At 37.0% G+C, this 16,567-nt stretch overlaps 2 protein-coding genes across 3 annotated transcripts in view; both read left to right on the forward strand.

The window, feature by feature from the left end:
- LOC123306524 (thrombospondin type-1 domain-containing protein 4-like) overlaps positions 1–16,567 on the forward strand; it is a 728,470-nt gene that overhangs the window by 307,555 nt on the left and 404,348 nt on the right. For both annotated transcript variants that reach the window (XM_044888570.1, XM_044888569.1), the window contains exon 3: positions 5,122–5,273. In XM_044888570.1, the coding sequence (XP_044744505.1) occupies positions 5,122–5,273 (152 nt within the window). The remainder of the gene's footprint in view (positions 1–5,121; positions 5,274–16,567) is intronic.
- Positions 12,909–15,125, forward strand: LOC123306528. The gene is made up of 2 exons (XM_044888575.1): positions 12,909–13,505; positions 15,045–15,125. Exons 1-2 carry the CDS (start codon positions 13,085–13,087, stop codon positions 15,053–15,055), a joined length of 432 nt encoding a protein of 143 aa, XP_044744510.1. The 5' UTR covers positions 12,909–13,084; the 3' UTR covers positions 15,056–15,125.

Raw genomic sequence — 16,567 nt, forward strand, 5'->3', positions numbered from 1 at the left:
ATTTGGAATATGTGTCGATACAACTACAAAAATACACCGAGCACAAAAATCGGGTCCCAGAAGAAAATTTCCATGAAAAAGAAACTTGAAACGAAACAGAAATTTGTATCATAAATATGTGGTTACAGATTGGGTACTTATTTTACGGAAGCAATATACTAATTCAGAATTTTCCAAAATGTGTATGCTACTTTTGCGCATTAGAAGTATTATTTTGTCAATTGCAGAATAGGTTACGAATGAAAAATTGTGTGTGTCCAACAGTTAGTAACAGGGTTCTATCAAAGCAAAAGTGAAATCTAGAATTTTCCAACATATTGGTTCTTACTCACACTCTTCAGTATTTCAGGGTATAATTTTTCCATTAACGATTGGCTAGAAAAAAATTTGGTTCAACAAATAGGTACTTTCGGGATGGCATTATCCCATTATATGTTAGGCTACGAGCAAAAATTTTTTGTGGCGGCTGTATTTTAGGGTTATCCGTTCCCTTTGTTGTGTACTTTTCTACTCTATGTTTTCTTGATCTTGTTTTTTAGAAGTCCGCAATTCGTAATTAAACGTTATTTCATAAGGGTCGATTGTGAGGTTTAGTTTAGGTCACGCAGAGGCTTGTTCCTCGCAGTTGAAATGAACTGGTGACTCAGATGATGAATATATTCTATAGGTTGTTTGTTCGTTTGACAGGAGAAAAGAAGATGGGACAATTTCTCCTTCAGTTTCTATGAGACAGATAGATATACACTTAATCTATAATATAACTATTCGTTTGGCTGAAGGATACAGATTCTCTGATTTGAATGTTGGGAGATGTATCCTATGGATTTAGGTCAGATAACATCGATCTTTCGTGTTCACAGTTTCGTAGGTCTCCAATAGCATTCAACACGATGGCCTATTGGAAAGGTGGGTGACGGAGTAGACATGGTGGAATTTCCATATTATGTACTTCGCCTCTTGGGAGTTCAGTTCGAGTAGAGGAAGGATCATGTGTGGTTTCTTTCGTGGTCGTCATTGTTTTCAACATATTGGTAGGAATATGAAACATGATTGCATATTCCCTTCTTCGAAAGGAATGAAAATAGAGGTTTCCTCAAAAACAAATAAATAGATTCGCGAAAATCGTAATTTTTCGTAGGGTATTTCGAATAATTTATCCAAACATTCAAGTTCTATCCTTTATTTCTGGAATTATGGACGATGGAGATTTGATACATGAGAAAGCTACAGAAATGGTTGAAGCCTTTGCTGATTATTTTAAGAGTGGTAATGTTCAGTCCTCAGATACTGCGGATGCTTGTTCGAGTGAATCTATTTATGAGGATACACTTTCACTGAAATTCATTTCTGAGGGATTCCTCATTGCGGTATCCAAAAAGCTATCTGCTCGATTGACTGCAGGAACGGATGGTGTTCCCAGTTTCCTCGTCAGAGATTCTATTGGTGACCTATCGATCCCGCTGTTGCATATCTTCAGCATGGCTCGCAGATATAGTAAGTTCCCATCGTGCTGGAGAATGGCTAAGGTTGTCCCGGTGACCCAACTGATTTTTTTTATTATCATTATTATTAACAGGGATGAGAGTTTAGGCGTTGCCTATAAACTCACAGAAAAAAAAAGAAACAAAATAATCCAGAATAAATCAAAACCAGAACTTGAAGGCATGGCCCCGCAAACGGCCATCCGTGTTCAACGTGAAGAGTTTGCGCAGAGTAACACCAAAAAGATCGTTTACCGCTCGATAAGTAGTGATGAGGTCACCACGAGTCCTCCGCTCCATAAAAGTTGGTAGGTTCATCATAGAGAGTCTTTCACTATATGACGGGCGCGAGATTCCTTATGGGAGACGCGTTGCACGACGCTGGAGACCCTCGAGCAGTGATGAATCGCGGCACAACGTTGGACTCCAAACAGGCCCGACGAACGCCATAATAGGTCGCACATAAGTTCGGTATATAGCCGCGCACGTTAAGGGATCACACCTGCTAAATGCTTTTTGCATCAGAAATAAGGATTTTTTAGCTTTGCTGACAGCATGGAGGATGTGATCCGACCAACTCAGGTCACAATTACAATTACACCCAAATCACAATGGCTGTTGGAAACAGGAATAACAACTTCATTGAGATGGTACATCCGACGCGGATTGCGGGCACCCATATGGAGAACGACGCATTTCCCACCGTTGAGTGGTAGCTGCCAGTCTTCGCACCACCGTGAGATGGAGTCGAGGTCGTCTTGTATAGTAGAGGCGCTACTGGAGGGGCCAAATATTTTGGTGTCATCGGCGAACTGAGAACAGTGAGAGGTGACATGGCGTGGCAAATCAGAAATATAAAGCAGAAAAAGAACTGGTCCCAAGACGGAGCCCTGGGGCACTCCACTCATGACAACTCTGGGTGAAGAGACAGATTCGCCAACACGAACCTGGAAGGTGCGGTCAGAAAGAAAAGCCTCGATCCAAGAGAGGAGGCGGCCACGAACTCCGATATGATCGAGCTTGCTCAGGAGACGTCTATGAGGCACGCGATCGAAGGCTTGAGCAAAATCAAGATAAATGACATCAACCCTCACCCTTGTCAAGGGACATTGACCAGAAATTGACGCATTCAAGAAGGTTTGTGATGACCGAGCGCCCCGGCAGGAAGCCATGTTGACAGTTGGGTATAGTGCCGTGTTCAAGTGAAAATTGCAGAACTTCATCCAATATAACCCTCTCACAAATTTTTGCTATGACTGGGACCAGGCTGATAGGGCGGTAGTTGTCAGCACAATGCTTATCTCCCTTTTTGAAAATTGCCGTAACACGTGCACTCCGCCAAGAAGAAGGGAGGGAGGAAGTCTCAAATGACCGGGTGAAGATTAAAGAAAGGGGGAGCGCTAGAGAATTGGCACATTCCTTGAGCAGTCTTGCCGAAAATCCGTCAGCTCTAGGTGCAGACTGGACATCTGGGGTAGAAAGTTTGGCCCTTACGATGGACGGAGAAAAAGTTATGTCCTTGAGCTCAGCGGACGCGCGAGGGGTGATTAATTTAAAAAAATTACAGGCCGATCTCTCTTCTTTGGAATTTTGCAAAGCTGTTCGAGATCACACTATACCAGAAAATATATCCTGCTGTGAAGTACTTGATAATGCAGGAACAACATGGCTTTATGTCAAATAGATTGTGTACTACTAATCTGCCGGTTTTATCTCAGCATGTTTCTGAGATTCTGGATAGAACTGGCCAGGTGGACACTATATACACTGATTTTCAGAAGGCGTTTGATAAGATTGATCATAAACATCTGATACATAAGTTGAGAACTCAGTTTGGATTCTCTGATGATCTAGTGAATTTCTTTAATTCCTATCTGTGGTGTCGTCAGCAGTTTGTCTACCTGGAGGGACGCTGCTCTGAACTTTATATTTCTACATCTGGTGTATCCCAGGGTTCTAATCTAGGTCCACTTCTGTTTATTATTTTTGTCGATGATCTGCTGCAATGTCTTGATAGTGAGGACAGCTTCGGAAGATGGCATGGTGGAATGCTGATAGCTGTTGGCGAGCTAATTAATCCGGTTCGTGCATTGGCTTATGCCGAAGATTTTGAAATCTTTTCTGATATATGCTCTATTGAAGAATGCGTTCGCCTACAGAGTGCTCTGAACTCATTGTTGATTTGGTTTGGCAGAAATGCACTAACATAGAGAATTTCTAACTGCAATGTCATCACGTACACCAGGAAAAAGAACTATCTCTTGTACAGTAATAGTCTTGATGACAGCGTTCTGAGCAGAAAACCGGAGATAAAGGATCTTGGCATTGTCTTCGATCAAAGATTAACATTTGTTCATCATGTTATTCATTTACTTATTAGTACGATGTCAAGAATGTATGGATTCATCCTGCGTAATAGCAAATATTTTTCTGACCCGGGAACCATGATTTTGCTGTTCAATGCATTTGTGAGCAGCAAACTGGAGTTTGGATGCATTGTTTGGAACCCAATATACGAGTGCCATAGACATCACACGGAGGCTGTTCAGAGAAGGTTTTTCAAGAACTTGATATTTAAGAAGGAGGGTGTTTATCCGATGCAAGATTTCGATCATGCTGTTTTGTTGAATAAATTCGGTGCAGTTAAGCTTGATGTCAGGAGGGGCATTTTGCTTGTTTGAGGTTCCTTAAGGATTCATGGACTCTTGAATGGCATTGTTGACTGTCTCGCTAGAGTAGGATTTCATGTACGACACCCAAGTTCAAGATCCGCACACTTGTTCAACCTTGCTACACCCAGAACAAATATATTGTTACAGTCACCTATGTATATGATTTTTTCTGAATTCAATCGGGTCTCGCATCTCTGTGACATTCACTTTGAAAGAGTTTCCATGATATGTAAAACTTCCATTAATTTTTGTGATAATAGATATGAATGTTAGTTTAAAATTTTTTCTGTTAGTAACTTGAATACTTTTGTAGTTTCACTGTTCATTGCTTTCATCTCTTAGTAATGAAATTCAAGTCTATAACTTAAGTATTCCATACCATTTTAGTTTCAGTTTATAGTTTTTATAGATTTCCTGTTACTGAGCTCTGCCTGTTGGAAATAAATCCTTACTGTTTATTATCATTATTATTGGTTTAAAGATGGAAGAAAAAAAGTTATTCGTCTCTTCGCTCACTGCCGATAAGGAATTAACATCAATGAAGCACATATACAATCACTAACTGTTCAAATCGAAGTGAATTAGAAAATACCTCAGCGTCAAGTATTTGAATTACCTACTAGTTGCAAATTACATTCTTAAGAAGAAATTGAATTGATAACAGATAATAATGTGTACGTTCTCGTAATTGCAGGTAGCTAGGATACTGTACAACCCTGTTTGGCATTGGTTGTTGAATGTTCATCTGTATTTCCGACCAGCCAAATTTTTGATGTTCAAAAAGTGCACAATTTTTAAAACTCTAACTCATTTCATCTCGGAAACTAAAGCTTCAACGACATATTTCAATCCACATGGTACTTATTCTATAAAAAATATTCGGCCCATTCTCATATCCTTTAAATGTATACTTCGTGGTAATTAACACCCTGTGTGAGTAATATATTAGACTGGCTTTCTGTTTGCAGGTTCATGCCCTATTTGAGAGCAAATATGGAAAAAATTTGAATCATAATGGCGTTTGGTCAGCATGGGGTGCATGGTCTGAGTGCTCCAGAACTTGCGGAGGAGGAATAATGACTCAAACTAGATATTGTATTCACAGACCTTCAGATAGCAGGTGAGATGAAAAGATATTCCATAACAATCATATACATAGTGACCCACTAGCAATACATTTCTGTAATCAAATATATAACTTTGTATAGTAAAGATGGGGGTAACAGAAGCTACCTTCCATCGGCTCGGAAAATCTCCACTATTCAGCGATTTGTTGAAGATTATTGCTAGGGGACTCGACAATGGTGCGCTGCATGCTCTAGTAAAGTAACCAGGAATTGAATCCGGTCCTGAACCCTTGTGAACATTTATTTTCCCCAGTGTAGCCTCTACATCATCTGTTTCTAAAATTATTTTATTCAAGCTAAATGCACTGAAGATATTGTGCATTACGTCATCGTAATTCATATCAGTGTTTGATTGTTCATATACATCCTCGAAAAGCTCGGCAATAAGATTACTAATATCACGTCCCCCTGTAGCAGTTTTATTTTTGAATGACATGAAATGAGGACATGAAATCTTTTTTTATTGAATACCTGCATCTAATGCGTAGAGTCTTAAATTTAAGTTGATCGGATAGATTATGAAATTTTTTCCACATTTTATAAAATTTTCTTTTTCGTTTTATCAAGTTACTAGTTTCATATGAGAAACATGTGGGAAAACTTTTTATTTTTTTCCGACCTTCGGCACACAAATTCCAATCACATCATAAAGAATTTCATAAAAAATATCTACATCATTATTTACATCTTCGTTACACAACAAATCCAACCAAGGAATATCATCGAGATAATACACTATAAGATCATAGTCTGCTTTTTTATAATTATAAATAAAAGAAACGTGAACATTCTTCAAGCATGTGGAATTATTTATCCCAAATGAAAATTCAATGGAATAATGAAATTTATCTCCAGAAATCAGGGGAACATCACATTTCTGAACATAACCAATTAAATGATTATCACATAAAATTGAATCGAGAATTTTCCCATTAAAATTTGGTACTGCATTGCAATTCCAACCTATAGCGTATTTATAAATATATTCGAGCTTAGGTTTGCCTTCTTTGCAAAAACCAACTCATACGGTGTGAAATTGTGGTAAGTCATTGGTGTCGTATTGTAACAGAATGTAAAATATTTTGTCGAGGTATCCCAGTTAGATTGGCTTTCATTAGAATACCTTCTTATGAAATCATTCAAGACTCTATGATTTCTCTCACATCCCCCTATAATCTAACTGTGATAGGCTGTTGACATCCTGTGTCTTCCATTGAGCAAATCTGCAAGATTCGAGAAAAATTCTTTCCTATATTCTGTACCCATATCTGTTCTAACCTATTTCATTGGTCCATATACTCGTACAAGAATGAAATCCTCTAGGATGGCTTTGGCCACCGTAGGAGCTTCTTTATCCGGTATTGGTGATATGACTGCATAGTTACCGCATATCGATTTCCTAGAGGTTTTACGAAATGGTCCGACTGTAACAATACATACTATATCACACTATATTATTTATTTGACATTTACGACATTGCCTAGTGTATCGTTGCAACATCTCCCGACATTCCTTTGCAGTAGTAGAAAGTTTTCAATTTTTTCAGCAAACGCTTCTGTCCGCAATGACCACCAAGATCATCGTGATATTCCTCAATTAATTTCGATTGTTCACCCGTGTGCGATTACGTTTTAGGCTTCAAGTAAAACAATGCTCACGTGTCGCAAAATATTTTTCCCCACTCGCTTAAATTCATTTACATTAAATCCAGCAAATATAAGATCTTTCATTTCCATTCTTAACATTTTATATTTCTTTTCACCAGCCAACTTACTAAGCTTAGATAATACTTGCTATAAGGCAGAGTTATTGCCATTAGTGATAAAAATTTTCACATGAGTACCAACTCACATTCCACTTATCATATATTAAAATATCAATTTCATATTCATAGACAGTTCTTTTACCTATCTTTTAAAGATTCATAATTATCTAGTGAATTGAACACTTTCGCTTTGTTTGTTACTTGTGCTGTTTCAGCCCTTTTCTGTCGGTTGCATTTTTCGATGACTTCGACATTGACCTAGTTACAGCAAGAATTCGGGTTATTATTTTGCTTTGAGTCATCTATGTTTATCCAGGATAATGCATCGCACAAACGTTTTGTTTGCCTTTGATATATTCAATTTCGAAGTTGAATCCCTCCAAGGCTCCAAGTCCAATCGCATACATGTTAATTTAGAACTTGGATCTTCATTGAGAACGAATAAATCAGCAGTTTTTAATCAGCTTTTATTGAAAATTTTTGTCCGTACAAATAACAACGAAAATTTTTGATAGCCGAATGGACTGCTTCGAGCTCTTTTAGCATTGTTGGCTTATGCGATTCTCCCTTGGTGAAGGTTTTGGATGCATTAGCAATAAGAAGCTCTTGTCCATGAAAACTTTGAGAAAGGACAGCTCTTAATGCTAAATCGGGACTATCTGTTGTCAAAATAAGCTCTTTCAAAAAATCTGGGCATTTAAATTTTTGTGGGCTGATGAATTTTGACATGAGGTGGACCAGATGAAGGGTGGGCTTTTTAAAACGAAACAGACGAGACAACCACCTTAGTTGTTGAAGAAAGTAATTACCAATAATAATTATTTCGTTGTCTAATGTTGACAATTAACGGTTACCATGGTAACCACAGAATGAATTAGTCAAATAATTGATGATTTTACATAGCATGGTTAGCGGAATGACTGGTACTGTACGAAATTCAAAATAGAATATCTCAAAAACGAATGAATTAAATGAAAAAAAAATTAATATGCTGAATTCGGGATGAAAAGGCCTTTCAAATGAGGTATCACTTACCCTATCTTTTCTATTCAGAATTTAGGGGTTGGTGTTCTGACACCAAGGGTTGAAGCGATATAGTTGTGAATTTGACCTTAAAAGTTGTCCCCCTCGAAACAAAAATCGACGTGTCCGAGCATTTTTTCGAAATAAAGTCATTCCGCCCGTTATCTCGTCTGTTTCGTTATAAAAAGCCCACCCCGTATATTTATAACCTTTTCTTATTAACTGATTCAATGGTTGAGTTATTTCCGCAAAATGGGGAAGGAATCTCCTATAATAATTGCAAAAGGCTGCAAATCTTTCAGCTTCCTCTGCATTTGTTGGTGCAATTCCTTTGTCTGTAATATTGTGACCTGAAAAAGTTACTTCGTTTCAAAAAAAAATTGCATCTTTCAGGATTCAATTCCAAAAAAATTTTCGACAAAATTTGAAAACTTCTTTCGAGTTCATTGAAAAATGATGATTTTCAGAGCATCCTCTCACTATTAGGTCGTTCATATACAGAAATGATTTCTCCGGAGTAACTCCTCCAAAAATTTTCAGTGATATATTCGGATTCTGAGTGCACGAGATTGGTCTTTCTCTTCAGTGAGCTATGCTGGACAGCCCTGTATAATATAGAGGTTTGGGCGTAAGTTTGGAATAAAATCAATATTTCTTCAAGTAGCAATTCAAAATGAAAACGCTGAAAGCCCTCAATTGATTCATTTGCATTCATTCAAATGCAGAAGTCTTGCAGCGCGCGAGTTGTACAACACCAACACCAATGATACTCAAGTAACGAGAGCCCGACTCAGATGGAGCGGCCACATTCTGAGGATGCAAGACACAAGAATTCCCAAAATAGCTCTGGATGGCGAATTCATCAGTCCCTAAAATCAGTTGATGCCATGGAATTCAATATTATCGCAGATTTCATTAGATAAACTGGTACCTGAGTGCATATTATAAACTCAGTGCAACAATTTTGAAATGTCCTGATCTAGTGCAATACTACTATAGACCAATGGAAGTCGCTATCAGTGAAACTCGATAATTCATTCAAGTTTTGAATTTTCTGTATTTATTCATTATTTTCAATATGATAGACAAATACACGAGAACATTTCAGAAAATGTGACTTGAAACTCCTTACCTCGTGCTACAGTGAAAAATCAAATAACTGAAAGAAAACGCGTTGTTGTCCGACATATACCTTCGATACTTGAATTGTCACTTCTTTATAAGATTAGATCGACAGAATATTCAGGAACTCGGCAACGTTCTACTCGAAAATAAACTAATGATGCGCATTCGCATTAACGACCACTGTCAATTTTTCGCCGCATTTCTTACTACTATAGATTAGCATTCTAGAGTAATAATATTATATATTATATGATTTCAATGAATATATATTTTCATTGGGAGTCGGACTGCAGCTTAGGGGTTGAAGAGAAATGTTCAATTTTATTGCTAGAATGTCGGTCATCAAAAATGAATTGTAGGGTTTCAGCATTTTCATTTGAAGTTATTGGTTGAAGAAATATTAATTTGATTCTAGAGTTATGCCAAACTCTGTTTTATGCCACATGTCACTCACAATCAGAAATATCGAATAATCGGTAAAAATATTCAAGTTATGACCTAGTCACAGCCGAAAACAGTCTTCTCCGTGAAGTATTATTGATTTGGTTCACAGAGCCTAAAATAAGCCGATAACCGCAGGGTAATTTTTGTTGAAGCTATTTATATCATTGTACGATGTGTGTGGCCATCAGTTTCGTGAATTTACATCTTCATGACAGATTTATTGATTCATTCATTAAATTGTGTGACATATCAGAACTTTGGATCAATAAAGATATAATACTGTTATATTGAAATGACTGTTGATGATCTAACAAATCAATAAAGATCTAGTCCGCATAATATAGAATATGTATCGATCAATTGAAGATTTGAAAAATAATTGTTTACAGTTGTTTCATCAATATCATGCATAGTCTTGCATAAGTATATATTTCATAAACAGGGTCTGTATAAATGTAATACGCATTGCGTGACCATGACATTTGTATCTCGGAAAGTTTTACTTCACCAATTATGTCACCCTAGATCATATTCGGAATAATTCATTTTAATCAAAAAACCCTCAGCAACTGGTACTATCCAGGGTTGTTTCTGATTTACGAATAATTTCACCTTAAAAACTGTGTTCAACATGTTCTAAATAATTAATTTCTATCAAAGAACCCTAGCAACGGGTATTTCTAAAACTTCAAGATTGTTCAATTTCATGTTTTTGGTTACTACATGATTCCACCCTAAGTACTATAGTACTAAGCACGGTCTGAATAATTAATTTCCATCCGAAAATCCCAAGGAACACAGGTATTTTTCAGGGATATTTTTTGCAACAAACTATTTAATCCTGTTTAGCTTTTCCGTATGTTCAGAATAATTTATTTTCATGAGAAGAAATGAGCAACAGGTAATTTATAGTGGCCAACTTAGGAGGTTTGATGTAGGGATAGTTTTTGGTTCACGAATTCTTTCAACCTATAGACAATATAAGGTATGTCCTGATCAATTATTTCATTTAAATATGATAATAGTCTGCATACTGTTGATTTTTTATATCTTTTCACACTCAGACATAAAATAATATTTTTTATTGAAAAAACCCCTACTTTTCCAGGCGTCCAACACACCTATCAGTTTCTAGTTTAATTATGGATTATCATCGATTATTGATTGGCCAAATCAATTCAATACAATTGTGCAATTTTGTATCGACTGCGAATTAGAACATTTAAGTATTATATAAAAAAATTCTTGAATATATGAAAATAGAAGTATATAATGCCTATGTCTATAAAGATAGCCTGGAAGTTGTAGCATTTCGAAAAAAAATTTTGCTAACTAAGAATTGAAAAATATTCGACAGTAGCAAAAAAATTCTGAATCAGAATTTGCGGCCGATTTATGTGCAGCCCGAAAAAACCATCATTTGTCATCAATATCTCCAAAAAAGTAAATGCTAGCCTTGAGTATTAACTGAATACTCAAAGGTGCTAGCGAAGTTCTGTCAAGTGTTGAAGCAAAAATTGAAAGATTTCTAATAGGAGTGATAATACTGAGAATTGAATTTTCCGGGCCAACTCATATGTAGCCCTGAAAAGCCAGCATTTTTCATCGCTATCTCGGAAAAAGTGGATGCTAGCTAAGTGCTGGCGAAGACTGAAATAAAAATTGCAAAATCTCCTTGCCAACATTTTGTCACACAAAAAACCGGAGTATCTTCGAAATCATGAAAAAAGTAATATGTCAGGCGACTGCTGAAGAATGTTGAAAAAGTGCTCGAAAAAATCTTCGGTGGAAATGGAAAATAGACTATATTGCATTTTTCTCAAAAAATTATGTATATGCAGACCGGCTCATTATTTAAATTTCGAAGCAAGTGAAGGCTAATCAAATTTTGACTAGAGCTGAAGGAAAAATTTCCGATGGGTGAATGAAAATTGACGATCAAACTTTTTGCTTCAACTTAGACCTGCTGCCCCGCCGGGATTGCCCATTAGCTCTCGAGCTGTTTGAAATTGTTTTATGCAGGAAGCAGTTTTCAAAACTTGCGACGAATGACTACATTCGCATACAAGATGTCATGCGAGAAGGTTGTAGCGATCGATGCTCCTACAAGCGATTCACTTTGTGGACTTTGTGATCGTATTATTCCTAATACGTCCAACGGTCTTAAATGTATTTTATTTCGAAAAGTTTTTCATTCGAGCTGTGCAAGAAAAACTAAAAAGTGTTGTGAAGTTGAACTGATTCCGGTCGCCCATAGTAAATTTTCCGAAAACAACAAAGACTCGAAAATTAGTTATCTCCAAGAGTCAGTTAATGTGTTACAATCTCGAGGTACGCCCGATAATAATCCTGAAATAATTCCGCCGCGACCGACGGTCAATCCAGATGCGGTGGTGGTTCGCGAACGTATATCGACTCCAGTGGCGGCGTCAACAGACGTCTCAGAGCGTGATGCTTCTCGCGCAAGAGAACGAAGGAAAAATAAACAAATGAACAAATCTGCATCTTCTACTACTGTTCAACCTAGAAAAAGAAAACAGCCTCTAGTTTTGGGATCATATGAAGGTGTTTCGGCGGTCCAGGGTGTTGAAAAATATAAGGCACTGCACGTGTCAAATTTAAAACCTGACACTACATCTGAAGATTTACAGAAATTTTTGTTGCAAACATTCACCAATGTGAAATGCGAACCAATGGAATCAATGTTTCCTGAAAGTTATTCTTCTTTCAAGGTACTCATTCCTGAAAGTCAATATAATATTGCATTGAATGGGACATCATGGCCAAATAAGGCCAGTGTACGTCATTTTTTCCACCGGAAAGGCCAAGCTGTACTGAAAAAAATAGAAGAGGAAGTGTCGATAAGCTCAACAAAGGTGAATGATTTCAAAATCCTTCACATAAACATCCAGAGTATGCCGAATTTAGAGATGATGAATGTTCCAGGGTATGTACAAGTAGCTTCCTACTGCCGTGCAACAAGAGAACATGGAGGAACAGTGGTTTTCGCCAGGTCATCCCTTTCCGTCAAATACATGAATGTTTCCGGATTCTCTCAGGAGATACATTGTGAGACTTGTGGGGTTATGGTGCTGGGTGACTGTAAGTTGGGTATAATCTGTGCGTATAGATCACCTAAAAGTGATTTTGAAGTTTTTCTAGAAGTAATGTCTCAAGTACTCCAATATTGTCTCATGTTAGTTGACAATCTTTTCGTTTGTGGAGACTTCAATGTGAACTTTCTCAACGATAATAAAAATAAGAACTTATTTAGAGATTTACTCAATTGTTTCGATTTGAATGTGACTTCTCTGCTTCCAACTAGAGTTTTCACTAATATTAATGGCCAAACTTCTAGCTCAAAAGTTGATTATATTCTGACCAATGCTGATTTACGAAAGTGCAAGACATCTGTTTTTGAGGCCTTTCTTGGTGATCATAGAGTGATGTCACTAGTTTACTCTCGCTGCTTAGATTTAGATTCTAATGATGACAGGCCAAAATACCAGACTGTTCGGATATTTTCTGATCATAGCTTGAGTGTTTTCAGATCAAATTTTCTCGATATGGATTTCGATGAACTATATGATAGCGTTGATGTAAATGAGTGCTTTCGAATATTTTTAGATAAAGTCCAATCTCTAATGAGAGAGTGTTTTCCTTTCAGAAAGATAGCATGTCGAGGAAATGTTGATAAACGATGGATCACTGATGAGATCAAAATGGCTAGCGTAAGATTAAAAGATATATACTGGTTACATGCTAATATCAGATCGTCTGATTCACTCGAAATGTACAGGAGAGCCAAAGTAGATTATAATTTGTTGCTTCGTAGAAGCAAATGTCAGTACTATAGCGGATATATAAGTGAGTTCAATAATAAACATAAAGCAATTTGGAACATTGTCAATTATGAGACTGGTCGTAAGTTCAGGGGTGGATCTGGTATCATTCTTAACTTGAAGGGTTCCCTCTGTTCTGAACCATAATTGATAGCTGAAGCTTTCGGAGATTACTTCTCTAACCTTCCTAGCTCTCGGCTGTATGATCATTATGGTAGCTCTGTTTCAACAGAGTGTACAACATGCCCCATGTCACCGAACACCTTTTATTTCTACCCAGTTCTCGCATTAGAAGTCTCGGACGTAATACGGGGAATGAAAAATAAGAAGAGTACTGGAAATGATTACATATCCAGCCGTTTATTAAAGTCTTCTATAGAATTCTTTTCCGAGCATATTTCCCATCTTATCAACCTGTCAGTTTCAAACGGTACCTTTCCATCCCTTCTAAAAACTGCAGTAGTTATCCCGGTATTGAAAAAGAAAGCAGACGTTCATAATATTACTAACTATCGACCGATATCTTTGTTGAGTGTAATCTCCAAGGTTATTGAAAATATCGTGCGGAAAAGAGTTACCACTTTTTTGGACAAGTTCGATCTTGTCTCTAATGCTCAACATGGATTCAGGACCGGCCGTTCTACTGAGACAGCAGCTTTCGAGTTCATCGAGTTCGTCCATAAGAATCTAGACGAAGGTCGCTTTGTTGTAGGACTGTTTTTTGATCTTTCCTGTGCCTTTGACGTTCTTTCCATCAGTTTTATGAGAGAAAAATTCTATAACTTGGGATTTCGAGGTACATTCCTTGATTGGTTGATAAGTTTCATATCTGTTAGGTCTATGAAAGTAAAAGTCGATGATGTTCATAGGCAAAATTATAATTTAAAATCCGGTGTTCCCCAAGGATCGGTATTGGGCCCACTTCTTTTCGTCCTCTTCATCAACGACCTGCCTGATTACTTGAGGTCTGTACTGTTGTTGATTTTTGCGGATGACTTTTCCGTAGCTATTTCTGCTTCGGACGCATCCCAGCTTGTTAGCATCTGTCAAGGTCTCATTAATAATTTTAGTGCTTGGTGTCGTAAAAACGCGTTACTCCTGAACGTAGAGAAAACAAAAATTATTTCTTTCGGAAACAAAGCAGCTGAAGGAGAGCTAACGATCAGCTGCTTAGGCTCTACAATTAGGTCGGACGAGTCCACTAAGTTTTTGGGTATCTACATTGATGAACATCTCAGATGGAGCTATCATATTGACATCCTATGTAAAAAAACTAAATTCATCATTTTACGCCATTTATCGAGTGAAGCATTGCTTTTCAAGTGAATATCTTATGAACCTATACTACTGCCTTGTATATAGCCACATATCATATAATATTTTGTTATGGGGTGTTTCATCGGATGTAAATAGAGTCTTTGTTTCTCAAAAGAGGGTGTTGCGGATGATATATGGTGTAAACTCAAGATCCTCTTGCAAACCTATCTTTACTAATAATTGCATATTAACTGTACCCTGTATCTACATCTATAAGTCGCTGATCTTAATTAGACAAAAATTTCAGAGTATGGATAAATTATCTAGTCACCACTCTTACAATACACGAAACGTAGAAGTTTTAACTCTTCCTAAACACAAAACAGCAAGATATGAACGTTCACCCACTTATCAGGGCATAAAATTCTATAATAAATTACCAGCTTGTTTGAAATCTTTGAGTTTAATCCGTTTCAAGAAAGCCATTAGATCTCTGTTAAGTCGTAAGGCTTATTAGTAATTTTAAGTTGTATCATGATATGATATAATAGTGAATTTGTAGCTATTTTTTTCTGACTTGTCCCATACATTTATATATGTCTTAAGGGATTAATAAATACTTACTTACTTACTTACTTACTTACTTACTTACTTACTTACTTACCAATTGTAGGAACCGAAAACGGTAAAATTTCTCAGTTGAAATTATTTATAGGGTCCCGAAAGTAAACCTCCGTATGTTAACTCTGGATTACTAATCCCAAAAATATTGATAAATTATAGGCTTTAAAGGCCACGTTCTTTCTATCAACGTTGGCTAAGTCTGATGGCACATAAAGTATATAGTACATAAAGATGTTATATCAAGCGAAATGAGAATTTAGCTATCAGAAAGAACTATATCTGTTAGGTTCTCTCTGGAGTCAAAAGAATTTTTGATATGTCTCTCTCGTCGTGCAATGTCTCCAGAGATGAACGAGAGTTCCGAACTAGAATCGATGTGAAGTCTTGCGTTGTACGAGGTGATTGTGGCTAGAGCGGTCGATTATAAGATGAGCTGTCTTGTAGGGACTTTGACGACTGACACTTCGGGACCTTTTCGAAGTGGCTGGCTTGGCTTCGCTGGTCTTGTGTGTAGGATTGGATGAGGAGTCTTGTGATGATCTTAGTGAGACAGCTTCGCTGAGGTGACCGTGGAGAGAACATGCGGGCCAGAACACAACCTGCATATCTGGTTGGTGCGACATGAGCGGACATTATGGTGACCTGGGACAGTTGTAGCATAACTGATTATTCTATACGCATTTTGACTATTTTTCGAATATTTCCAAAAAAAGGGTGCCACTACATTCAAATAGTGTATAATAATTTTTCACAGGAAAAACGTACTGAGCGCATTTTCTCTTTCAAGAAAACCCTGTCCATGTCCATGTTCAACGGACAAACCAACAGCACGTTGCACGTATATAGTGGACTAGCAGACATGTGATTCTCGTCACCGGTGAAGTTGACTTGGATGGAGCCAACTGCAAATTGTTTCACACAATCATGATCAAAATGATGTTCAAATTGACCAAGGAAGTAACGAAGAAAATCCAAAACCAAAATTCATTGCCGAGATAGAATATATAATCATAATCATTTTATTATTTTATTTCATTTTCAGATGAATTAACAATTGACAGGACAACTTGCTCGTAATTATGACTGTTTATTCACAATACTTTGATAAAATGATAATGGTTATATTATATTTATTGATCCTTTAAAACACTTACAATGTATAGGACATGACTAATTTATTTTCCGGAACTTATTCTACGGTGAGAT

Source organism: Coccinella septempunctata, chromosome 2, assembly GCF_907165205.1.
Source record: "Coccinella septempunctata chromosome 2, icCocSept1.1, whole genome shotgun sequence".
NCBI lineage: Eukaryota > Metazoa > Arthropoda > Insecta > Coleoptera > Coccinellidae > Coccinella > Coccinella septempunctata.

Coding starts and splice junctions, on each gene's coding strand:
- LOC123306528 (XM_044888575.1), top strand. CDS start 13,085: ATGTCACTAGTTTACTCTCGCTGCTTAGATTTAGATTCTAATGATGAC.